The 26899-nt window shown below is 38.5% G+C and overlaps 1 protein-coding gene across 1 annotated transcript in view; it reads left to right on the top strand.

Moving 5' to 3' along the window:
• LOC134583561 (coiled-coil domain-containing protein 170-like) overlaps window positions 1-17482 on the top strand; it is a 31684-nt gene extending 14202 nt beyond the window's left edge. Inside the window, exons 4-13 of the mRNA XM_063440517.1 lie at window positions 36-161; window positions 1526-1782; window positions 5551-5695; window positions 8045-8230; window positions 9070-9387; window positions 10211-10411; window positions 12376-12549; window positions 15121-15360; window positions 16415-16651; window positions 17136-17482. Coding sequence (XP_063296587.1) covers window positions 36-161; window positions 1526-1782; window positions 5551-5695; window positions 8045-8230; window positions 9070-9387; window positions 10211-10411; window positions 12376-12549; window positions 15121-15360; window positions 16415-16651; window positions 17136-17366 — 2115 coding nt within the window. The 3' untranslated portion in view covers window positions 17367-17482. The remainder of the gene's footprint in view (window positions 1-35; window positions 162-1525; window positions 1783-5550; window positions 5696-8044; window positions 8231-9069; window positions 9388-10210; window positions 10412-12375; window positions 12550-15120; window positions 15361-16414; window positions 16652-17135) is intronic.
• Window positions 17483-26899: the final 9417 nt, after the last annotated feature.

Genomic DNA, 26899 nt, shown 5'->3' with positions numbered 1-26899 from the left:
TATATCTCAATTCAGAATCTTGTGCTTTGTTCTAGATTACGTTTGACCCATCTCCTGATCCATCGGGTTCTAGAGACCAATTAACATACTACCATAGAGCTGCGGAAGCTGCAAGTGAACACGCTGCTCTAATTGTGAAGAACAATAGTCTGCTTACAGAGGTATGTCTAGCAATGACAGTACATTCAGTTTAACTATGTGGTTTTTTTTTTGTTTGTTTTTAATTAACGTGAATTACACCATTGAACAAAACAGTAGAAACAACAATCCTAACTATATTCAATGGCAGAATAGTGGCAACACTTCTAACAATGATTGGCAGGGAGCTAAGATTGAGGCGCTCAGTTCCAGGATAAGAGGAAAGCTAGAAGCTCTCATTGATCTAATTTTGACAAAGACCTTGTATTAGGTCAAACCGTTGCTCGATCACACTTTTGATCCAACAAAACTGCTTGTTTTTTTAACACTGCGAGTGCCTGAAGATCTCCTTTTGTACACCTTAGCTAGGATCCACCTCCATCGTGGAAAGTTGGAAGCTCCTGTACGGAGCTTCTGTTAACTCTCCTGAAAAAATTCCTGCTATGTATCTTCATGTCATCAGATCACTCTCAGCCAATAAGCCAAGTCCACACAATTTTATCAGAAGACCTTTTGCTCTCTAATAACTCATCCTCGTTAATCTCAACCACCTCTCCTAGTGGTCCTCATACTTGGTGGTCTCCTGCTATAAAGTGAACATTAAAAAAACGGTTTGTTCTTCTGCTAAATGTTAACCCACACCTGCTGATACGTTTAAAAATTGTATATGTTTTTCAATTAGAATTTAATCCCTCCAATGTATATTTCTTGGCATTAATGTTTTGTGAAATTATATTTCTGTAGAGTACTAAAACGAAACGGCCATAAAACACGATCCACCTTCTATAGATAATAGTAGGGTGGGGATTTTTTTGTAACCATCCCCCCACATCAGGGCAAAATATCTGCAGGTGTTGCCACAAAGTTGTCTAGTAAGAATAGAGCCCATCGGGTTTGGGTTAGATAGATAAAGAAGATGAATCTGGAGCCAGCTGACACATCTAAATTTAATTAGGAAACATATCTGTAATTGCCTGGATGCAAATGAGATTTATTTGCTTTTGACAGTAAACACATTTTGACTTGAAGCATATCATTAGGAAGGTGTGTACCCTGTAAAATTTCATTAAATAGATCTCATAACAGAGGGATTAGCGTGGCGTAAAATGATTTATAGTAAATGCTGGAAAATTCTTATGGGCCCCGGCGTAACGCTGGGTATTACAGGATATAAATACTTTACATGGGCACATTTATTTATGTAATATATATGTATAAATTAAGTTTTGTTTTTGGGTTACAGCCATGTTCTCAAGATGTATAGCATGCACCTATTACATTTTTGAGTTTGTTAACGCAGGTCTCTTTTGTCCCATAAGAATTGTAATGTAACCAACTACGTACAGTGCTTGGTAAAGTGACATAAAGCAATTTTTATACATTTAAGGTTTCTGAACTGAAGAGCAGTCTTGCCATAAAAGAAGCATTTTTGCAAGAAATGAAAGAAGAATTAGAGAATTGCAAAGAGACGAAAGCCCGCCAAGCAGTGCAGATACAGTCTCTAAAACATAGCGCCAAGGAGTGGGAACAATTTAATATGTCGGCGAGTAAGGGGAAAATGGATACAAACGCCGAGATTTATTCCCTCAGAGGAGAAAATCAGGAACTGAAAGAGAGAGTCCAAGAATTAGAAAACAGACTCAGGTAAGCAGGGAATGTGCGGGGCTTATAGTTGTCCCAGGTCCCATAATTTGGTTTAGTTTCTACATGAACAAGAAGTGTTACTAAGGATGATGGTTTTTTATCATTGTGACATATCTCACCATTTAATGGCTCTATGTTGGGAGATACTGTCTCGAAGAGGATTTGTTCCGTCTTCTGAATTCACACTATAGTCAAACGCTAATTGATGTGAATTCAGAAGAAACCTTTTTGTTAATCTTTTTTTATAAATAAATAAATTTATATTAAATCATATGCAGATGACACACAAATCTACCTGTCCTCTCCTGATCTATCTCCGCCCATCTAGACTCGTGTCTCCTACTGCCTCTCCGCGATTTCCAACTGGATGGCTGCTCACTTCCTTAAACTCAACTTGTCCAAAACAGAATTTATGGTCTTTCCTCCCTCAAGTGTTGCTACTCCCGTGTCTGTCTCCCTCCAAGTCAACAGCACCACCATCACCTCTACCTCGCAGGCTCGCTGCCTGGGTGTTCTCTTTGACTCCAATCTCTCCTTCACCCCTCATGTCCAGTCGATCGCCAAATCCTCCTGCTTTCTATTTAAAAACGCTCATTTTCCTGTACGCCCGCACTTCCCTCTCCTCCCCCCTCTGTCAGTCCCTGCATTGGCTTCCAGTTAGATATAGGGCTCAATTTAAGATTCTGGTGCTTACTTGCAAGTTCCTACATAATGCTGCTCCAACCTACCTATCCTCCCTAATACACAAGTATGTCCCGTCGAGGCCCCTGCGCTCTGCCGAAGACCTACGTCTATGCTCTGTCCATACTCCCACAGCTGATGCTCGCCTCCAAGACTTCTTCAGGGCTGCAACTTTTCTGTGGAACTCCCTTCCCTTCTCCATTATACTTTCACTCAGTCTTCAATCTTCAATCCACTCCTTCAAAAAATCTTTGAAAACACATTTCTTCAGAAAAGCATATAATTTAAACTGTTAGTGGGTTTTCATTCCCCCTCACCCCATGACTCCTCTCCTGCAACTGTCAAAAATAACCTACTGACCTACTGAGAATACTTTTTTAGCAACCTATTTCATTATCCCTACTTATACCCTTTGTGTCACTATAACCCCACTCACCCTCTAGCATGTAAGTTCATTGAGCAGGGCCCTCAACCCCTCTGTTCCTGTGTGTCCAACTTGTCTGGTTATAACTACATGTCTGTTAGTCCACCCATTGTACAGCGCTATGGAATTTGCCAGCGCTATATAAATAATAAAATAATAATAATTAAAGATTGAGCAAATTACATCACAATCCAGTTCAGATAAGGCAAGATAAATATTGCTAATCAGGAGGATGAGAAATAGAATCATTCTTTCATTTCCCCTCTTCTCTGTCTGCTGACTGCCAGGGGCCAAGGATAGAGCTCATAACAATGATTGATAGGGAGCTGAGATGGAGCTGAGAGCTGAGATGGCACCTAAGTGTAGGATATAGAGGTGTGGATTTCGACAATTAATTAAATTTTTAGACATTATGAATACATTTTTTTTTTAAAGTAACACTTTATGTACTCAGATCACTTGAGATGAAGTGGTCTGAGTACTATATCCCTGTCTGCTTAACCCTGTAATATAAAACATTGTCATTCAGCAGGAATGGTAACGGTTACATAGCAAGGTTTAAATGCCTGTGGTGGTTGTCAATCAGACTGCCACTAGTGGCGCTTCATCTGAAATAGCGGAGTAAAACGTGGTTATTTCTATCAGACGATAGACCATCTAATTGGCACAGAGTGGTGTTTTGCTGCGCATGCACCCTCGTCTCCCAATGCTTTCCTAACAGTGACAGCTCCCCTCTAAAAGTGAATTGACTTACACCCAGTGCTTGATGTCCGATGGATATAAGACAATGAAGCTCAGATGAAAGAGATGAATCTTTATAAAAAGTCTGACAAGTTTCATCTTAACTCGCTCAGGATAAGGTCTTTTTATTACAGGGAGTGCAGAATTATTAGGCAAGTTGTATTTTTGAGGATTAATTTTATTATTGAACAACAACCATGTTCTCAATGAACCCAAAAAACTCATTAATATCAAAGCTGAATATTTTTGGAAGTAGTTTTTAGTTTGTTTTTAGTTATAGCTATTTTAGGGGGATATCTGTGTGTGCAGGTGACTATTACTGTGCATAATTATTAGGCAACTTAACAAAAAACAAATATATACCCATTTCAATTATTTATTTTTACCAGTGAAACCAATATAACATCTCAACATTCACAAATATACATTTCTGACATTCAAAAACATAACAAAAACAAATCAGTGACCAATATAGCCACCTTTCTTTGCAAGGACACTCAAAAGCCTGCCATCCATGGATTATGTCAGTGTTTTGATCTGTTCACCATCAACATTGCGTGCAGCAGCAACCACAGCCTCCCAGACACTGTTCAGAGAGGTGTACTGTTTTCCCTCCTTGTAAATCTCACATTTGATGATGGACCACAGGTTCTCAATGGGGTTCAGATCAGGTGAACAAGGAGGCCATGTCATTAGATTTTCTTCTTTTATACCCTTTCTTGCCAGCCACGCTGTGGAGTACTTGGACGCATGTGATGGAGCATTGTCCTGCATGAAAATCATGTTTTTCTTGAAGGATGCAGACTTATTCCTGTACCACTGCTTGAAGAAGGTGTCTTCCAGAAACTGGGAGTTGAGCTTGACTCCATCCTCAACCCGAAAAGGCCCCACAAGCTCATCTTTGATGATACCAGCCCAAACCAGTACTCCACCTCCACCTTGCTGGCGTCTGAGTTGGACTGGAGCTCTCTGCCCTTTACCAATCCATCCATCTGGCCCATCAAGACTCACTCTCATTTCATCAGTCCATAAAACCTTAGAAAAATCAGTCTTGAGAGATTTCTTGGCCCAGTCTTGACGTTTCAGCTTGTGTGTCTTGTTCAGTGGTGGTCGTCTTTCAGCCTTTCTTACCTTGGCCATGTCTCTGAGTATTGCACACCTTGTGCTTTTGGGCACTCTAGTGATGTTGCAGCTCTGAAATATGGCCAAACTGGTGGCAAGTGGCATCTTGGCAGCGGCACGCTTGACTTTTCTCAGTTCAGGGGCAGTTATTTTGCGCCTTGGTTTCTCCACACGCTTCTTGCGACCCTGTTGACTATTTTGAATGAAACGCTTGATTGTTCGATGATCACGCTTCAGAAGCTTTGCAATTTTGCTGAGTGCTGCCTCCCTCTGCAAGATATCTCACTATTTTTGACTTTTCTGAGCCTGTCAAGTCCTTCTTTTGACCCATTTTGCCAAAGGAAAGGAAGTTGCCTAATAATTATGCACACCTGATATAGGGTGTTGATGTCATTAGACCACACCCCTTCTCATTACAGCGATGCACATCACCTAATATGCTTAATTGGTAGTAGGCTTTCGAGCCTATACAGCTTGGAGTAAGACAACATGCATAAAGAGGATGATGTGGTCAAAATACTAATTTGCCTAATAATTCTGCACTCCCTGTAGTTGGAACACACTGCTAAATGGCAGTCAGCCATAGGACCTGGCCTTTCAGCTATATTTGTAATTAGGATTGAGATATTTCGTACATTTATATAGTTTTCGTACATTTATATCGTTTGTGGCGTTTATTGTGTCCAACTTACTACCAGTCTATCCGTTGGCCCTTTCTGTGCTCGGTAGTATTCTGTATATTAAAATGGCCTGTGTTTATTCTGTGATCAAACATGTCATTCCATATATTTCATTTACAGGATGCATCTAATGCAACGAGAAAAAGCTGAACAGAAAGAAACTAACTTGGAGAAAAAACTGCAAAACAGTATTGAAAAACTGTCTAATTACCTGAACCTTAATATTAAGGACCAAACAGACCCCTTGAATATTATATTAGCAAAGGTATTGATTTCCGATTTTATTACTGAGGAAAGAAAGCATTGCTCTCTGAATTGTATTTCTTATCAGGAAAATGTATGTATTAAATTCAAACATTTTATCAAGATAAAAATATAAATGTTCATTTATACCTACTAGATAGAATCCCGTACAGGCCAAGATTTTATATTTTTGGATACGCATTTCAATTGATTTATTATTTTTGGGTACATTTTTTTAAAATTATTTCATATTTAAAAAAACATTTTTTTTTTATACATTGACATTTTTTTCAATATATATGTTTTTGTATTTTTCTCCTTTAATATTTTGAAAAAAAGAATTTGAAAAGCTAATCCCAAACTATTAAAATCGAGGCCATAGTAGGAAAGTGGAAGTTTTAAGGACTTATATGGAGTATTTCTGACATCCTTGAAAATAATTATAACATTTCTTGGCAACGTTTAATTATTAGTTTTTTTTATTGGTACTGAAACCACATTTGGTTAATACACTAATTGTATTGCCCACTTTATCCCTAGGTATTGTGTATGGTAGGTTTACTTCCGCCATTCATCCTACATATTGCCCAAATCCACATATCCATATTAAAGGGACACTATAGACACCCAGACAACTTCATCTATTTTAACCCTGCATTTGAAAACATTGCCATTCTGTATTTTTCCTATGGTAAAGCATTGAATTGGCTGAGATCATCATTCTCGATAATCTCTGCCAGAGAGGCAGAGCTTGAGTAGGGAGACCAGCAATACGAGGGGAAAAGGTGGTTTAACTACCTTTTTTAAGCCTGCCAGCGCTGGCCCGGTCAATTCAGCGTTGACTTGTACACTATAACGAAAGGAATACATATTTGGGTGATTCCACTGAGAGTTAAGAAGTATCTTGAGGAGATTCAAAACATTTTCTGGCAAATAAATACAATTGGAAAAATTACATCTATTATAGCAAATAGAAACAAGAAAAGGGAACTCATGAAATGGTATGAATTTTATGATTGCACTAGACCAGGGGTAGGCAACCTACGGCACTAGTGCCATGCACGGCACTCGAGGTGTCTTTGCACGGCACTCAAGGCTGCTAGAGCCAAATGCACTCTGGCCTGTCAGGAGTCCCAGTAAAACTTCAGATATCTGCTAATACGAAGAGCTGGTGAAGGACAATTCTCAATTTATGCATTGCAGCACATAGAGGAAGTGATCTCAGTTCACTTCCTCCCAGCACTTGTGAATGGGAATCCACACTGTAGTAGAGCAGCCCTCGACAGCTATCGCAGCTCCTGTCCTTGACCTGTACCTGGCCAGCCTGGTCCCCACTGGAACCCACCCACAGTGCTAGATATACACGGAGCTGCAGAATAACCCTCCCCTCATACAAATAATATGAACAGCCCACACAGACACAACACACAATCCCCACAAACGCAACACCACTAGCAATCCACATACATGCACACAACCCCACATGCAGCCTCTCACATGCAATACCCCAAACAGCCCCACACATACACACACTACCAAATACACAATGTGACAAATCCATCTACACACAATTCCATACACAGCCCACATACACAGCCCACATTCATATGTATCATACACGATACCATAAACTACTAATGAACATATTATTAGGACGTACTTGGAAACCAGAGTAATCTGAATGTACCTTTCCTGGTTAAATATTTTGTTATTATTATTATATACAATATAATAGCTCATATACGCACAAATACAACGATACAAAGCAATTACAGTAAAAATAACAAGCAGAATACAGCAGCATACACACCTCAATTTAAAAAAATAGTATCGGCATGCTACGAGACATCACAGTCCTATATCGGCACAGTGCTGCTAAAAGGTTGCCTACCACTGCACTAGACGATGTATCAAGAAATTTAATTATTTGGGAAAACTCCAGGACAGATTGGGATAAATCTCTTTTGAGCGTAAAAAATATAATCCACTGTCCATAAAACCTTTCATGAAGTATAGATGGACTCCTTTGCCCTGTGCCATTGACCACTGGCCGCCATAGGAATTTCTCCACAAGCGTATAAACAGTTTTTAGATGTAAGAAATCTTCAGTAAGTCACATATTTTACATCAGAGAGCTTTTTAACTTTCATAACAATGTTTATTTTATGGCTATATTGGACTAAAACTGTAAATTCCCTCATTTCCAAAAAAGTGTTGCTTAGTGAATAACCTTGAAAGTCTAATGGTCTACAGTAGGGCCTACACGAAGTGACAGTAGTTATTCATCATCACGTCTCATGGAGGTCCTCATGAACCGATGGTCAGGAATGATCTGTAGATTCTCAAGTTAATCTGCAAATCTCTATTTAAGGTAGAGAAGCTTGTGAATGAACACTTTGTACAAAAGACAAGAATAGCGAGTCTTGAAGATACCTTGGCCGGTCAACAAATAGAGTCCAAAGCCAACAGAGATACCGTTGTGAAACTTGCAACGGAAGCAGAAAAACACAAGAAGATTACAGTTGGCATTGAAGTTGAAATGAAATCACTGAAGAAGGTGAGCTGTAGACTAGTTGTCACTAGTTTATCTCTGACAAGTAAAAGTCAAAACAACTTTTGTGATTTAAAAAGAGCAAGTTAAGAAACAGTTTTAACTTTGTTGAGTGGCATTGTGGGTCTCTGTGAACTAAGGTTAAACATTACCAAGCGAATTATAGATGTCACAAGATAGCTGATCAATTACACTGTTTTCCTATATTTTATCAGGTCATATCACATTGAACATTTCCAAAGCAGAGACATGCACATGACCTGTATTTTTATTTATATTGGATCACACTACTCGCTGGACATATTTTAATTTGCTTTATTTTTTTCCCTATCAGTGCCAGTAACAGACAGTTAAAATAATTATATATTTGAAAATGTCAAGTTAATAGTTAGCCAATGTTGCAATTAATTAATAGCTAAGACAAATCCAAAGTTTTATATTAGAAAAAAAAGTTATTTTTAAAAATGCCTTTTCTTATATTTAGTTATAAATATTTAAATTTGTTAAAAGTTGTGCTGAGGATTCATATGCTCTCCTACAATAACGATTAAAACAAATATCTACCCCTAACTATAGAGCTCAGTTATACAATAACTCGCATGATGCATGTTCAGCAGATATTTTCGTGTTTCCATGATCAGTATTAAAGAATTCATTTACCCCTTATGGACACATGACGGAAATATTCCGTCATGATTCCCTTTTATTCCAGAAGTTGTGTCCTTAAGGGGTTAAATGTCATTAATGTGATTGCAAAAACAACAAATGTGCCATTGGTTTGAACAGAAGATACATGTAAAACAAAATATTAATTCTTGTGTGGATGTTCATAAACTTGTTTCTAGGAGCGAGATGAAGCTATACTGGCCAAAAAAAGCACAGAAAGGGAGAAAGAAATCCTTTTGGAGAAACTCAAAGAAAACCATAAAGAATGGGGCAGCTTCCAGCAAGAGTTGGTGGAAAAGGACAAGCGAATGAAAGAAATGGACCGAACTCTTCGTTCATCTGACTATGAGGCAAAGGCCTCTCTCAGCCTCCACCAGGGATTTGTCAGTCAGTTGGCTACAATCCTCAGCAATGGCTTTATAACCGTGCCCAGGACGGAGGAAGCCGTCAAGGAGAGAATCTTAGATATCCATAGCAACGAGCAAAAACTGAAATCAGTAAGTTCTACCGGCAAAAATATGTCATCAATGGGAGGCAAAGAAGTCAGTCTTTTTGTAGCTTCAAAATGGGTTCGCTCTTTTGAAATGATACAAATTATTAATATGGAATGGAGACTTCATAGAGATATATACATCCATGCCACCTTAAAGAGTCACTAAAATCATCATAATATCTACAGTCCGCTGTAGTGGGTATGATGCCAGGAGTACCCGTGCCCGCTTCTCTGGTAATAAAACAGTTTAACAGTTTGCCCCCTTATCTGGTTCCCCGCCAGCCTGTAATACTCCCTTGTGAGTAGGCCAATTATTTTCGAACAGTTTGAGACATTTCGCGGACACATGCGCGGTATGATTTCCGTTATATTAGATATTAGTGATGAGGAGTCCAGACCAGGAGTGCACTGGGGACTACGGAGGACCATTTGAAAATGGTTTGAGTACTTAACGTTGGGCAGCACCAGTGGATTCCTGGCACCATAACAACCACTCTAGTGTTGGAGCACAGACTGTAATTTTAAACCACATTCTCCATGTTCATTGGCCGAAAGATGACTGAAAAAGTATTACGAAAGTAAAGCACAGTAGCAGCTTATTGTAATGGCATGATTAATTTCTGACTTAAGTGGGTAAGAAGGGGAATGAGGGCGCCTGCAATATAATGAGAAGTTAGGACAATGGCTATCAAACCATAGCATTGCATTTGCAGCTTCATAGTGCAGTAGGCAACAGTGGTTGTGGTGTTTGGGCGCTTTTTTTTAAGAGACCCGAAAGCAGGATGCACTAAATAGTGATTGTCCATTAAATAATGTTTCCTAAACAGGTGAATGAGGAGCTTCAGCAGAAGGTGATCAAGCTTAGCAAACAGCTAGATCAACAGCGCGAGCTATACCGCGAGGCAGTGACCAAGTCATACAATGTGGAAGAACGTCTGCAGGAAAACCAAGATTCCATTAAGCATTTAAAGGGCAAGCTCGCGTCAGAAGAAATGATCAAAGATGGTTTTAACATCGAAAGAAAGAAGGTAATTGTAGCAAACATTTATATCCAAGGTTAAAGTGAAGACGTCTATTTTTGTACGGGTCATGGAAGAGCTAAGCATCTCCATCTCCCATATGTACAAAAAGATCTGGGACCCGTGGCTGGAATTCTTACAGAAAGAAGCCAAGTCCTAAACCCCCCTTCAACCCCCTCTTTTTTTATCTTTGCTACACTCCTATGTGCCATTCACTCATATTGCACCATTCTTCCATCATACCCAGATTCCTCCAAACCTCCGGGGAGAGCAGGGTGCCAGAACTAAATAATAATATATTACTAGGGACTAACCTTAGAGGTATATGAGCAATAGGATATATATCCTCCGTTTTGACGATAACAAAAAGGCACATGCAAACCATGGGGCCACGGTACAAAACTGATCCATGCCCCCCCCCCCCACACATACATACATACAGACACATACAGACAGACACACACATACACCCCCCCCGACAGACACATACATACATACACACACATACAGACACACACACAGACAGGCACATACATACAGACACAAACATAAACAAAATGTTTAAGTCACCCTCCTGTTTCCTACCTTTTGCAGGAGGGTGACTTCCCTGGGATCCAGTGGGGGCTCAGCCTGATGGGAGTCCGAGTTTCCATTCTGACTCCCTCCTCCTTCCTCCCGCGCGGCCATCTATACATTTTATATTCTGTTATATTTCCTAGAGTTTTCGTGTATTTTTCAAGCATTTTTCCTATTACCTTCATTAGAGACAATTAAAAGTATTAACTCATATATACCAATGCTGTCTCACTCCTTTACCTACTACGTAACCGTTACTACATCCAGTATCTACTTTATCACATCGGGGTCTGCCATACAAGTATTTCCTTTCTATTGTAACATGACAGAACACATATACACATCCCAAAGTCCATTAGAACTCCACGTATGTACTGTTGTGTACTTCTTAGCAATGATCAATATTTGTACGTACGTTTTCATAGCCTGTTAATTTATACTTGTTGCAACCCATAATGTATTCCGGCAGATGTTTTTTCTCTCATGTAACTGTATTTATATACTTTAATAAAGTTTTTTTTTTTTTTTTTTAAATGAAACACTAGAATTCTAGCAGTCAGGAGATAGGGGATCCTCAAAAAATGCATTGGCAGCTCTTTGCAATCTTTAACATGTCTCCAAGTACACACAGAGGACCTCAGCAACTTGTAACATGGGCTGAGACGTGGCACACAGGGACTTACTCTAGCAGAAGAAACAAATTATGAGCCTAGTAATGGCTGTATAGACAATATTGTCAGTATGGTTCCGGCAGGAACAGATAAATACTCCAGATGGCTAAATGTGTCCTGTTAAACTATACTTACTGCTACCATGTGCATATTGACTTCTTGGACTGACGGTGGCTAAATGGACTTTACTGATGGCAAACCTAATGTGTATGACCAATGGACAGGAACACATAGATCAGAATAGCACATGGACATAGTTCGGGTGATCCAAGTCAGCCATATTCCATAAGAAGATACAATATGACAATATTTATAGTCGGGACTGGAGCACACTGTTTATACGTAGGACTAATGGACAGGATAGGAGCAGGGATAGATAACAGGACTATTGAATGATAAATAGGTGCAGAAATCACATATATAACAGCAGGGAATTGGTGGCAGACTGGACAGGAGCCAATATACAGAAACAGGTCAGCATGACACAGCTTAACTCAATATATTGCAAATGAATCTTTAGATGGGAAGTGTCCTGCCGTTTATGGCAATGGCTTGTCAAGTCACAATACAAACTCGAGTAACGTTAGAGAGATGTCAGGCCTGCCAATGGGCGTTAATTATTAAACCTTTTCACGAAATTGGTTTCAAATTTGTATTAAAATTATTCAGCTATTTCTAAAAGAAAATTACAGTAAAATAAATGTACATCGCAATTCCTTCCCACAGCTTAAGAAGTTTTTAACACAGCTGGCAGAAAAGCTGAATATGAGCGAGGACATATCCGCTGAGAGTCTGGTGTCACAATATGAATTGCTGCTGAACAGAGCTGAAGAGATAAGTAAGAGGACCAGAGATTTTGGAAGCGAGAACAAACCTCTAGTCTACAATCTCCAAAAGAAGGTAACAATCCTCCTGAGTGCGTGTTTCAGATACCAAGCTATATCTAATCATCATCCAGGATGCCTGAGGAAGGATTACAAATTGTAACTATGACCACTCTTGTTTTCAGATTGCATCTTCTTCTTTAGATCTCAGTAACAGGTCCACAGATGTTGATATCAAAATGCTGGTGTTGTGAGAGCTTTAAAGTTTGTCTATTCAGGTTTCTGCATGCTTTTTTTTCACTAGCTCCATATCAGTGGCCTTGCTGGTGTGGTTGTGGTGCTATAGGGCAGAGCTTGTGTCAATCATCACTTCCTACATGGTACATTTATATTGAGGATATTAATAAAAACTGACCTATAGAGAATGCATGGTAACTTGTTTGAAATTCAGAAGGTATGGAAAGTAGGGTGACCACATTTCGAAAAGGGGTCCTGGGAGCTCCTCTCTCTTTCCTCCAGCCTGGCCGTCTGCAAAGAGCGCTGGGAGGAAGTGATGTCATCGCGTGTGATCTCACTTCCTCGCAGTGCTGGGAGGGGAGGGAGAGAGGGAGGGTTGCCACTCGCATATCTCCACCAGCGGGCAGCAAATGGGAGCCCGCGGCGCTGGCATAGTGGGCAAGCCCTCTTCACTAACATGGGCCCAGCAATCCGGGACATTACATTGTCCCAGAATGAAGGTGCCTGGGACAGACCCACAAAATGCGGGACTCTCCGGGCCGATCCGGGACACGTGGGCACCCTAATGGGAAGGGAAGGGAAGCAAACAGATTTGTACGATTTTTGAAAACCGTTAAAAAATTAAAGTAAAAAAAGACTATGACTGGAACACTAGAAACTGACTAACATCATAATAAATGCACAAGCACCATAGAAATGGATTCATCACACTTGTTACTTTTTGTCCAAATGACACATAAAGGAATGTGAAATTGCAATTTCGTGCAGAGCAATCACACATCTTTTAGACAACCCAAAATTTTACAAGGCTGTTTTATTTATGTATTTTGCTTTATTTTAAACATCAGCAATCCTAAGAGAAGGCATTAAAGGGAAATTCTAGGCACCAACATCATTCAATCTCAATGAATTGTGATTTTGGGGGCGTTGATGCCGCCCTAGGCTTGCGAATACAAACAGTGTCATTTCTTGGAAACAACACAGTTTATATATTGCAATTCCCACTCCTCCAGACATTCAGACAGTCACTATGAAGCTTTAGACTAAAATAGATTCAATAATTGAATCCATTTTATGTCTGACGTCATCGTGCAAAGTATACGGACACAGTACACCGAGTTGTGTCCGCTGTTTGTGTATCAGCACTGCTCTTGAGATGTAGCTTAGAAACGTGTATGCTCACACCAGTAAGATAACTACTAGATATGCATTCCTGTTAATACTCACAAAATGATCTGTGTGCAGGAAATCCTGGTAATGGTAACAAAAATTAAACCGGCAACTGGCGAAGATATGAAACATGAGCTAATATTTACTTATAAGCTGCTTATCGTTAATGTGTCACTTTATTGGCCTATTCCATACATACTATTATATTGGATAATCAAACTATTATGCCCCGTTTCCACTGAGCGGTATGGTTCGGGTCAGTACGGTCTGGTACGCTATTTTGAGTGTTTCCATTATCAAAGTGGCCCATACAACCAAACCGCACCATTCCTGGGCCCCCTTTAGATGTAGGTCCATAGAAAATAGTACGGTATGGTTAGGGCGGAGCTACTGGCGTCATACTATAGAATGAAATTGATTGGTGGACAGGAAAAGGGCAATGCTCACGACAAATGACACGCTAGGCATTTAATCTAAATCCTGCATGCCCCTTTGCGGTCCGACTTGCAGTGAAAACTCTCACCTGAATAGAATGGACCATCCTAACCCTTCCGAACTCAGTGTGCGCACTTCCTTTCAGTCCCGCCGGAAGCCAGAACCTGAATTTGAAGTTCCAGTACCGCGGTGCGCGCTGTTAAGCCTCGCAAAGACTTCTCATTGATCTGCATTGCGAAGTCTGTGATTGGACAGCCACATAAAGTCTGAGCGGGGTTTAAAGAGGAGGGCTTGCAGAGGCAGCCGACAAGAGGTTTTGCAAGCTGATTTTAGATATACCAGCAATGAAAATATGCACAATTAAATGCATGCAAGTGTTCATTTGGGACATATATACTAAACAGTGACTTATATTTGTTGTTTGTGGATAGTGGAATGTCCCTTTAACTATATACAATTCTATACCTCTGTCAATCAGCCAACTGTTAATTTATTATTTTATGATGCCATCAAGCATTTATCAATGTCTTTCATTATGTATCTGATAACTCATCACTGATCTATTCCTTTATAGAACTATCAGATGTATAGCTTACTCTCCATCTGGGAAACCTTTAGCCTGATATTTTGAGAAATTATTATGCTATTGGTTTATATTTATAAACCTCTTGGCTATCCGTTTTCTTTCAGTATATACATTTGTCAATTATCCGTGTGTGTGTGTGTCTGCAACGTATGTTTGTTTGTCTGTCTATCTACCTATTTATCTTAAGTAAAAATATATCTATATTTTTTTTTCGTTCAGGTGAATTCCCAAATGGAAAAAATAGAGTTAAAATCTTCAAAAATTGTACAACTCGAGACAAAAATCAAACAGTTAGAAGAAGAGAGAGAGAAGCAACTCTTTCTAAGTGCTGAAAATTCCGCTGGTCTGACAGCCCAAAAATTGCAGAAGAAGGTCGAGAGACTCCAGGGACAGCTTGGTGACGTGAAAATTGCTAATCAAAAACTTGCGGCTCAGCTTGTCGATATGAACGATCTAAAGGTGAATACAGCACTTTAGGAAGTTTAGTGAAGAATTATATGGCGATTTACTCACATACTCAAGTTAAACGCAATACAGCGAGTATTGAGACATTGTTACTTACACTCGTTAGGTATTTTATCTTTAAAATAGTAAAACTCGTGTTTTTCCATTATTTGCTGTTTAATTTGATTTGAATAAGTTGCTATTTTGTGGTTCGGTTTTACTATCCCTTATAATTATCACCTACATCAAGCATTTAGTAAGTGTTTGAACTTTATCTTGAAAATTATGTAAGATTTCCCTTTTAACCAAAAATTTGCCTTCTACACTGATCAGCAACAACATTAAAACCACTGACCGGTGAAGTGAATTACATTTATTATATCGTTACAATGACATCTGTCAAGAGTTGGGATATATTGGGCAGCAAAGGAACAAACAGTTCTTGAATTCCATGTGTCGGAAGCAGGAAAAATGGACAAGTGAAAAGATTTGAGTGACTTTGACAAGGGCCGAATAGTGATGGATTGACGACTGATCAGAGCATCTCCAAAATGGGAATTTTTTTGGGGTGGTACTACCTACCAAAAATGGTGCAAGAAAAGACAACCAGTGACCTAGCGTCAGGGTCATGGGGGCCCAAGGACATTAATGCACGTGGGGAGCGAAGGCTAGCCTTTCTGGTCCTATTAAATTGCTCAAAACAGTACAGTATACAAATTCCCCAATAAAAATAATTGGGATTTTGGAATAATTTTCCATTGGCCTCAAAACCAAATGTTAATTAACAGCTATCATGATGTAGATAGCACAATATATTGTTTGCTGTAAGTAGAACTTATAAAATGAAAAGGACCATTTGCATGCTGTATTATCAAGAACAAGGGTAGGCATGCCAGCATTATAGCTGTAAGAAGCTTATGGGAGATGTAGTCCACAGCATCTGGAATGCCAAAGGTTGTCTACCCCTGACCTAAGATGATGAAATGACACTGAAATATTAGTGGGGGGAGGGGGAATATAAAAATAATTAATCGATGTTCACAATGCTGCAAATCTTTTCATCTTTTAGGAGAAAACCAACCAACAGAGAAAGACTATCGAGGAGCTCAGCAGATCTTTAGAAAAACTGGCGAAAATTAAGGAAATGGCGGCCAAAAAGGTGGTAAGCTTGAAGACCGAACTGGACTATGACAAACACGAGCATTTTGGAGATGTATTACGGAAACAACACCTGGTGGATTCAGTCACTAATGAGCTGCACACAGCAAAGAGGGCACTTGAAGAAGTTGCGAGGAGAGAAAAACAGGTACACTCCTCGCTATTAAAGTGAATCATTAGTATCTTTTTAGCAACTCAAAAAAAAAGATGATTTAATAGTTTTTAGCAGCAAGTTAGCTCATAGTGCAGGTACTCAAGAAGTTTAAGAGACTTTATACAATAACCTCGAAAAAAAAAAAAATACAAAAAGGTTTTATGTCCCGTAGTTCAGTCCTTCACAAGCATGGTTTTTAAATCTATCTTCATAAGGGAACATTATAGGAGCTGTTCTTTTTTCCCCCCCTAAAATGCAATTAGGAGGTGTTTTTAGACATGTAGAAGAAGAAACTGTGAAGAGGATTTACAAGAATTAATTATAAAGTTGGCAAGTTGTAAGGGTGTTTTTTTTTTATGTTTTTTTTTTTTTAAACTAAATTGAATTGCTGATTAGCTATATAAAACGTCCAGATTATAAGATTGTGAAATGACAATTTTTTACAATTATAATTTTTTTTTAATTTTATTTCCTACAGCTTGTTGATTTCAGAGAAACTATTACGAGGATGATGGGTTTTAACATTAATTCATTGGCCGTGCCAGACTATGAGATTTTCGAGCAACTGAAGCGCGTTCTAGGGGCTCACGGTCCTGTAAATGATGGTGCAATAGATAGGTCCAAGTTGCCATATGGTTTTAGGACAGGTGATGTTGAGCAGGAGTACACAGTTCAACACATAAATTCATTTAAAAATCCCAAGTTTTAAATGGATAAACAAAACAATATTTAAATTGAAATATACGCAAACAGTCACATTTTTATCTCAATTATCTTTAGTTTATCTTTTTTTTATCCAAACACAAAAAAATGTTTACATTTTCAGAATGCAATAGGAAACTAACTCCAAACTGATACAAGTGATTTTTATTTTATTTTACCAAAGAAACCACACAGATATAATCAGCTGAACACATCGGTGATGGCCACATTTTTTATTAAAAAAATCTCCTTAAATGGAGAGTTACCAGTGCTAAATAATCTGGATTCTCCAGTCTCTGATCTAGACGTAGAATCACATTAGTGCGTAAGTGGTTAAATCCAAATTTAAAATGTTGCGACAATATGTTAAATTAATACTACATCTGTTATTTGAATTTTGGTTTGAAGTTGTATGTGGTTTATCTATAAACTGGAATATTAAAATAAAAAACAAAAAAAAATTGATATTTAGCCAAACATTCATATTTTGAATTATTTTACATCTAAACTAAATTGCACATGTGTGTACCTATAAATTCTAACTTTTTTTCTATTCTTCCGACTGAGAAACACAAGGTATCCCCCACCACAGGAAAAATGTATCGATCCAAAAATACTTTTCTTAAACTTCAGTGTTCTCAAATTGTTGGGCTTACAATAACTCCACATGTTCAGTGGTTTTCTAATGTATTGCCTGTCAAATAGCTACTGTGAATAAGGATCTAGCTCCTATTCAGCTGAAACAGTTAGTGGTAATAGACATGGTCATAACCTGTTCAAACCTCAGAGTGAACGGTCTCTTTCCCAGAAGAAACAATATTTGATATGCAAAATAAAACTACTCTTATCCATACTACATATATCATATTGTTGTAGTAGCTAATCAAGTGAACTAATACATATATTTATAGAATTCTCACTGAGCTCATTTAAGATGTGAATGATGACCCATTTTGAGTGTATGGTTTTATGGTATTTTGATTTGTGGGTGTCAAAGTCAAATTTGAAATTTGTTAAAAAACAAAACAAACAAACAATGTTTCATTAATATACATGAAATAAAATACATTTATTATGTTAATTTGAACTTGTAAGGGTAACATAATATTCAACTAAAATACCTGGATTTCAAGTCTTTTTTTAAATCGAGATTGCTACAGTATCTCCTAATGTAGACACATAAGACACAATTTCAAATCTGAATTTATACTATTCTGGTCTAAATTATTGATTGTTGCCTACTTTTTCTATGGAGAAACTACTAATATAAATCTTCCAGACTATGTTTCTTTGGCCTTTACTCAGTATACCTGGAATATGTGAAGGAAGTCCACAATGCAGTGTGGTGCACACCTGCAGAGATTGATCCCTAGGGGCAATTGGGATGGCTTTCCCACTCCCCCAGTGTTGGATGCAAAAAAAAAAAAACTTCCAAAAAGTCAAATGAAATCTACTGGCGTTATAAAGAGTACTGGTAAGTGTGTTAGAAAAACACATGTGCCATGGTTATATCAGCAGTTTCATGTCTCCATTTTATTGATGGCTTAAAATGCAGCTGGTTTGAACAGATCATGTTATCTCAAGGGCTAAATGGGTAGAGCCCGACAAAAGGTGGGGGGGGGATTGTACACCACCATCTTTGATCATTACCGGCCACCTCTGGTCACACAGTGGAGTCCTGGCCATTTCGAAGGACAAGCAATGCACGTGTACACCCCGATGATGATATTCAATGCAGATACAACGATTCTCCCACTGGGGAAACTGGGACTGACTGAGACAGTCACTGCTCTATGAACTTCTCTAACAATCTCAGGATTTGCTACATATTCAAAGATATTTTAATGAAATTGTATGAATTATTTGCATGGGTAGTTTAATTGAACTGAAGTGTCCCATAGGGCAGTGGTTCTCAACCCAGTCCACGAGAACACCAATGGCCCAGATTCGTACTGTATTTATATTGGAAGAGAATTGAGGAATGGCTTAGATTCTGTACTGATGGTTTGTCTTGGGGATTGCAAAGCACTGCCTTATGGTTCTTCTATATATCTAACTAACGGTTTTTATTGATATCCATAAACTTTGGTATAATAAACAATTTATTTAATATTATTGTGCTCCGCTGCTGGTATTGTGTCTAGTTATACTTAATTCCATTTCCTTTGTTATTATTTGGGTCTTTCAAATTAATAACATGAATATTCTAGGAACAATAGAGGAGATTTATCGAAGTGTTCTAAAAAGTGTAATTGTCTTTTGGTCTTCAATCTGTTTATATTTATTAAATAAATTGGTCTAAAATGTGTTGAGTTTTCTCTGCCTAAATTCCGCCATTTTCACAGAAATTTCCATTTGAGAAAAGACCACCACATTTATAGCGGGGGGGGGGGGGGGGGGGGAGAGGGGGGGGATAGGAGAAGTAGACCTGAGCACTTTCCTGGTGGAAGTAAATAGTTACAGGTTGTGAAATTTACCCCCCAAAAATGTATTTGAAAAATGACATTGCGCAATAGAATAAGAAACATGGATGGACGAAGAAACGCGATAGATTGAATAAATTGCTCCAAAATACACCATAGGTACAATACTATCTGTAACACTGATAGTTAGTCCCAATGTTTCTGCTCCTCCAAAGATGTCTCCAGGCTATTCCGGGACTGAACCAGACTGTAATGTTAATCTTACTATACATTTAGGTTTAACCCTTTAATGTAAAGCATTAGTAGATCGGGCAATGTTTACATTGAGGCATTCTAACACCTCTAGTGACTGTCTTCCTGACAGTAAGTCTGACTCCGATTTCACAGCTAAGCTCCATTGTATCGAAGGAGAGCAGAGCTGACCGTGCATGTCCTTTTATACTGGACGTTTAGAAGCATTGGTATCACATTGTGGGAGACGGATAGAGCGGCAGCAGGGACTAGATATTGGCACTGGGGAAAAAATAAGTATTGGCATTCATACCAGTTTTTATTTCCATTAAATGCGGTTCAGCAGATTCTAATTAAAGAGAACACGGTAGCATTAAAGGGACACTATAGTCACCAGAACCACTACAGTTACTGCATTTGTTCTGGTGAGTATAGTCAGTCCCAGAAGGCTTTTTGCAGTAAACACTGTCATTTCAGAGAAAAAGTAGTGTTTACATTACAGCCTAGTGATACCTCCACTGGCCACTCCTCAGATGGCTGTTAGTGGTGCTTCCTGAGGAAGTGCTGCTTAGTGTGCAGCACTGCCATTGATTGTCTCCACCCTCTGCAGGCAGACACTGAACTTTCCTCATAGAGATTCATTGATTTAATCCATCTCTACGAGGAGATGCTGATTGGCCAGGGCTGTGTTTGGCTTGTGCTGGCTCTGCTCCTGATCTGCCTCCTTGACAGTGTCAGCCAATCCTATGGGGAAGCATTGTGATTGGCCCAGAACAACACTTATGATGATGTCAGCAGACAGACCCAGTTCAAAGGCAGAGGCAGCAGCTCCAGAGTTGAATATAAGTAAGATTTTACTATGTTTATGGAGGCATGGGGGACCAGGGTGGCTAGATGGTGGTTTTAACACTATAGGATTTAGGAATACATTTTTCTGTTCCTGACCCTATAGTGCTCCTTTAAGAATACAGGTTTTTATTTCTAACACTATAGTGTTCCTTTAAAGACAATGCAACCTTGGTTTTAAAAAAGATGAATGCAAATTATAGGTGATTTTTCAAATTTTTTTTTATCCTGTGGTGTAATTTACAGAGAAGTGACGGATCCCCTAAAGTCCTACTATACTGTGTCAAACACTTTACTAACCATTAATTAAAGAGCTTCCATGTTAAAATATTAATTGCTATGATTTCTAGGAATTCAGCTTTCAAAATATATCAAAAATGTAGGTTTAATTTACACAAGGTAAAATAAACAGGTTCACTTTAAAGCTTCTAATGTATTATTTAGTTGTTTTAATTCAAGACTGTCTTGATACAAAGACCAGATATTGTTTTAGTACATAAAATGTATTCTTGTCATGACAAGTACAACTTAATCTTAAATAGTAGAGAATCTAATGTCACTTATACAAGCGCTGGCTGGGAGCATAGGAACGGAGTGACGTAACATGACTCTGTTCCAACACTGGCACGCTGGCAATGAAGCCAGCATGCCAACATCACTGATATTTGCCCTGGTTGGGGATGCACTCCATGTACGGCAAACCAAAGAAGTACAGAGGCAGAGTGCACGCAGAGCAGAGGACGACCAGAAGGTATGTGTTTCACGAGGAGTTCACTGGAAGGGAGGAAAAGTGAGTCAATCTTAATATTATACCCTGAATGCACCATATATCTTTATAATACACTGCGTATTCAATGTGTACAGAAGCATTTTTACCATTACAGGTAAAAAAAAAAGTGCAGATTCCTCCTATTTTAACATAATAATTCATTTCTGTTTATGCAGCCCAAGTCACACCTCCCTGCCTGTGACTGACACAGTCTACAAGAAAAAATGGTTTCATTTACAAGCGCTTTCAGCAGATTGTATCTCTCGATCTGTTAACTGATGATCTTTAAATCACACACATAAGTCTTGTGCAGGGTTTAGAAGGTTATGAAGAGAGATGGAGATAAGAAACTCGAAATTTAATAAAATGTGCAGTGAAGGAAGTTTAAATATTATATCTCCCTTTACAGGAAATGTGTAGGGAGACTGTGTAGGTCACATGCAGGGGAGGCGTGGCCAGGGCTTCATAAACAAAGTGACAACTCCTAGATAGCAGAGAATTGAGCAGTGAGACTGCAGGAAAAAGAGCTGTACATATATATATATATATATATATATGTATGTGTGTGTGTGTATTTAGAAGACTGTAAACCAGCATCTGTAATGACAGGTTCACATACATTCCAATATACTGTACATTTGGGTTGCAATACAACAATTTTAAAATAAACATTCTTATAAAATAATATAATATAAAACAAAAAATTGTTAAGGACTTTTAAGGTGGTTTTTTTTTTTTTAAACAGTGTTTTTGGCTTAGTCTTCTTTATTTTATTTACTTAATTTTAAGTAAACAAACTATTTTATTACCAAAATGATCGATCTAAAATACTGGAGAACTCTCACCATTTTTTAAATATTGTAACTATTTGTGTTTTGTTTTGTTTTTTACTTTTTTTTTATCAGCAGACTTGTTTAAAGAATTTTATTTTATTCTTGAGTGCTCACTATTAAAACAGGATGTGTCTGTAACACTCAACAAGGGGTGCGGTATACAGAGTATCATAGCTTCCCCTAGACAGCTTAACATGGCAAATCTAATTTATAACACATTTTATTTTTTGGGGATATTTCCCAACGCAGGCTTGTAAATATTACAAATCATATATGTATATCAGACAGATTATTATATATCTGCTGTAATCTTTATTTGATTATTATTATGCAATATATAAAAAAAAATTATGAGTTACTCCTTTCTGACTAAATCTTGGATTAAACTAACCGTCCAATGTAAAACATTAAATCATATCTGAGACAACACTTCTATGAATTATTTTTTTCCAGGAATTATTCCAATACAGTTCTTGTATCCAAGTGTTAATTTTACGGAAGTGCCAGATATTATACCTGCTCTTCTGCAATTCACCACTAGGTGGTGCTCGGGTCCCTTAATCTAAATATCAATCATTTGTGACCACCCACACCTCCAAAGATTTTAGAAATGGTCTCTGAGTAACAGGTGGTTGGAAAATTTGTCACAGAGAGAGGAGAAGACTATTTACAATTGTTTAAACACTGCATTGTAGGTGGTTTGAATAAAACAGGACAACGTATACTAATCAGAACAGCCACTATTCTTCTGTTGCTATAGACAAGGTAAGTATTTTTTTTAATTATATAAATGCATTTGATAGTGTGATATCTTCTTATAAAATATTTCTGTAGATAGAATATAGAAAGTGTTCTGAATCTGTTATTTCCTCTTCAGACATTTAAAAAAAAAATTGTATTTTATTTTTTAACATGTTTTAAATATTTTGGGAAAAAGAGGAGAGAAGATTTGGAATTAATGACGCCCTGCAGGGAGTAGATTTATAAAGTTATGGGCTATAATTGTCAGGACGTAATATTGTTGAACTCCTTGATGCCTTCCTGCGACTGATTATTCTGAATTTATTTATAAAAGTCATTTATACTAGGGTGTAATTTAATCTAGAAGGTGGTTTAAGAAAATATTATTTTTTTAAAAAGCACATTTTAGCTGCTCTCGTTGTGAGTTTGAAGAATTTTCTATACATTCATGTAACTTTTTGCCATAATTATTTACTATGGTGAGTCCTTTAATATTACCAAGAGTTCTTTTACAATGAATGCATCCAATGCCGAGGATCGGTTACGAAGTGCATCTTCGTGATCGCCAAAAAAAGACCACCACTACCTGTCGGCATATTCACTAAACTTGTCAGATGTAGTGGATTGAAAACCAAATTACAACATAGACAGGGTTATTCGGTGAAGTGAGAATTTATAGTGAATTTCTATTCTCCAAGCCAAAATCCTCCAAGTCAGATATGCCTTCAGTTTGAATACTCAGCCCTTAAATTTGAAATTCACTTTGAATCCTCACTTTGGTGATAAAACCTGTTGGTCTAATTCCAATATGTTTTTCACATCAGTGAATAGAGAAAAGTTTGTAGGTCAGCTACGTATGGCATAAATTTAACTAGAAATATTTCAATCTGCAAAACGTCCTACTTAACCCCATAAGGACACATGACATGTGTGACATGTCACGATTCCCTTTTATTCCAGAAGTTTGGTCCTTAAGGGGTTAAATTCTTAATTAAATTCACCTGAATGGGCTGACCTCCACCTGTTAACCCTATCATGCTGGGGATAGAGAGTGCTCCAAACTGACACGGACATAGAAAGCCTTTCTAACTCCTCGGCAGTATGCTGTATGACACCGGATAATGTTTTATTAAGGGTTTGTCAATAAAACATTAAAGAACCACTCTTGAGGACGCTGAACATTGGACTGGTGTATGCTATGCTCCATTTTTTGCTTTTCAAATAGGAAAAGCAGTTGCTAGGGATGTCTATGGTATTAATTATTGTAACCCCAGCAGCTTATTCTTTGCAATACACATGGTAATGTAAGATCACTATGATAAAGTTATAGCAGGGGTGCTAGACTGAATACTTTGCTTCTGTCACCCACAGTGACGTTTAGATTTTCTGTAAATCATCGTTGTGCCTTACTAAGCAGAATGGTAAGTATTTGTCTAACAAAAGATTGGGTTTTTCACTAAACTTGGGATTTTTTTAAATTTAAGTAGAATTTACACGTTGGAGGCCAAATATGCAAAGGTAGAAAAACATCTGATTTGGACATTTGTTGCAGTAATTTGGACATTTCAGGCCTAGACGTTTCCTAAATCATTCTTCGTGTGTTCTCCACAAGAACATAGTTCTATTCTATTTCCGTGAAATTGTATCTGCAGCCCAGCAGGGAAACGGTTATTAGAGGGATCCTTCGTAATCAAAATGCAGGCTGCAGATTTTGCAGAATACCTTTCAGCATCTGTTTATTCAGTACAACCTACAGACTATGCTGGTTCCCAGGCATCAGACTAATCCATTTCTGTCATAAACCTATTTTTATGTCATTGTCATGTGCCGTAAGGTATTATTTTAGTCTGTTTTAACTACTTCTTTGCAGAAACACAGAGGGGACACTAAGGAAATGAAATATAACATTTTGGAATGTTACTGGTCTATGGTTAACAGAATTGAGCTGTTTCCATGGATATTTGCAAAAAAAGAATCAAATATAAAAAAATGGGCTCAGCTTAACAATCTGTAGTTGGCAGCGCGTTTTACTTACTTGTGTTTTTGTCAATATTTACTAGGTTACAGATAGGTTCTCTCTGCAGTATTATTGATGCTATGGTCTGGTTTCTTAACCTGTGGGGGTATGCAGGGACAGCACACACACACATACAGACAGCACACACACAAACATACAGACACAAAACATACAGCCATCCATCACACACCACAGAACATACAGCCAGCATACACCACACTACATACAGATAGCGCACACATAACATACAGCCAGCACACACTACACTGCATACAGACAGTGCACGCACACACCATACAGCCAGCACACCAACAACATACAGCCAGCACACACCACAATACATACAGACAGCACCAGGGCTCTCTTTAACGCGAGGCAAACCGAGCAGTTTCCCCGGGCCCAGTTACTCCTGGGGGTGAGGGTTGGGGGCAACAATTTATTTTAGGATGCAGTTAGGGCCACTTGGTGGGCATTTGTCAGCAAGGGACCAGTTGGGCGCTGTGGCCCTTTATCAGTTCAACCGGGCCCCTTTCACATCAGCAGCATGGGAGGAAGTGACAGCTGGTCTCTTCCTCCCACAGAGACTGGTGTTGCAAGGGAGGCAGTGAGGAGGGGGAGCAGAACGGGAGTTACAGAGCCTACCTCCCAACCACCCCAGCCAGCACACTGGACCCAAGGGAAGCCACCCTCCTGCAAAATGTAGGCAACAGGTGGGTGGCTATAAAAGTATAACTTTTGCATATGTGTCAGTATGTCTGTCAGTGTGTGTATGTGTGTGTGTGTGTGCTTCACTATGTCTGTGTGTAAGTGTGTGTGTATCTGTATGTTGTCAATATGTGTATCTTTGTATCTGTATGTGTGTCAGTGTATGTATTTGTTTGTCTGTGTATCTGCATGTGTCAGGTTGTGTGTGTGTGTGTGTATCTGTGTCAGTGTGTGTATTTGTGTGTTGTCATTGTGTGTGTATATATATATATATATATATATATATGTAGTCAGTGTATGTATCTGCATAAGTGTCAGTGTTTGTATCTGTGTATAAGTGTACCTGCATGTGTGTCAGGTTGTGTGTGTGTGTTATTTAGACGACCCAGAGCCCGGTAAACTCCCAGAAGCGCCTCTGATTGACAAACACTGGAGACAGTTTTAGTTCTGCAATGCAATTACATTGCAGAACTGAGGGGGGCAGGGTTCATGCACCCAGACCATTTCAATGAGATGAAATGGTCAGAGTGCCGAGCAATGTATTTTCCATGAGGCTAACAAGGCATTTCCCAAAGGTAGGGAGACTGGGTGGACTTAAATAAAAATGTAAACAATATATATTTAATTTGTAAGCGTGTGAGACAATGTGTGTGAGTGTGTCAATATCAGGGTGTCTGTCAGTGAATGTGTGTATCGGTGTGTGAATGTGTGTCTGTCACTGTGTGTCTGAGTTAATGTGTGTGTTTGTGTCTGTGAGTAAGTGAATGTGTGTGTGTGCCTGTCAGTGTGTGTCTGTGAGTGAATGTGTGTGTCTGTCAGTGTGTGTCTGTGAGTGAATGTGTGTCTGTCAGTATGTGTCTGTAAGTGAATGTGTGTGTCTGTCACTGTGTGTCTCAGTGAATATATGTGTCTGTCAGTGTATGTCTGAGTGAGTGTGTATCTATTATTGAGTGTATGTGTCTGCCAGTGAATGTG

This window comes from Pelobates fuscus, chromosome 13 (genome assembly GCF_036172605.1).
Source record: "Pelobates fuscus isolate aPelFus1 chromosome 13, aPelFus1.pri, whole genome shotgun sequence".
NCBI lineage: Eukaryota > Metazoa > Chordata > Amphibia > Anura > Pelobatidae > Pelobates > Pelobates fuscus.
Note: the sequence above shows the minus strand (reverse complement) of the source record. Positions and strands in the feature narration are given on the sequence as shown.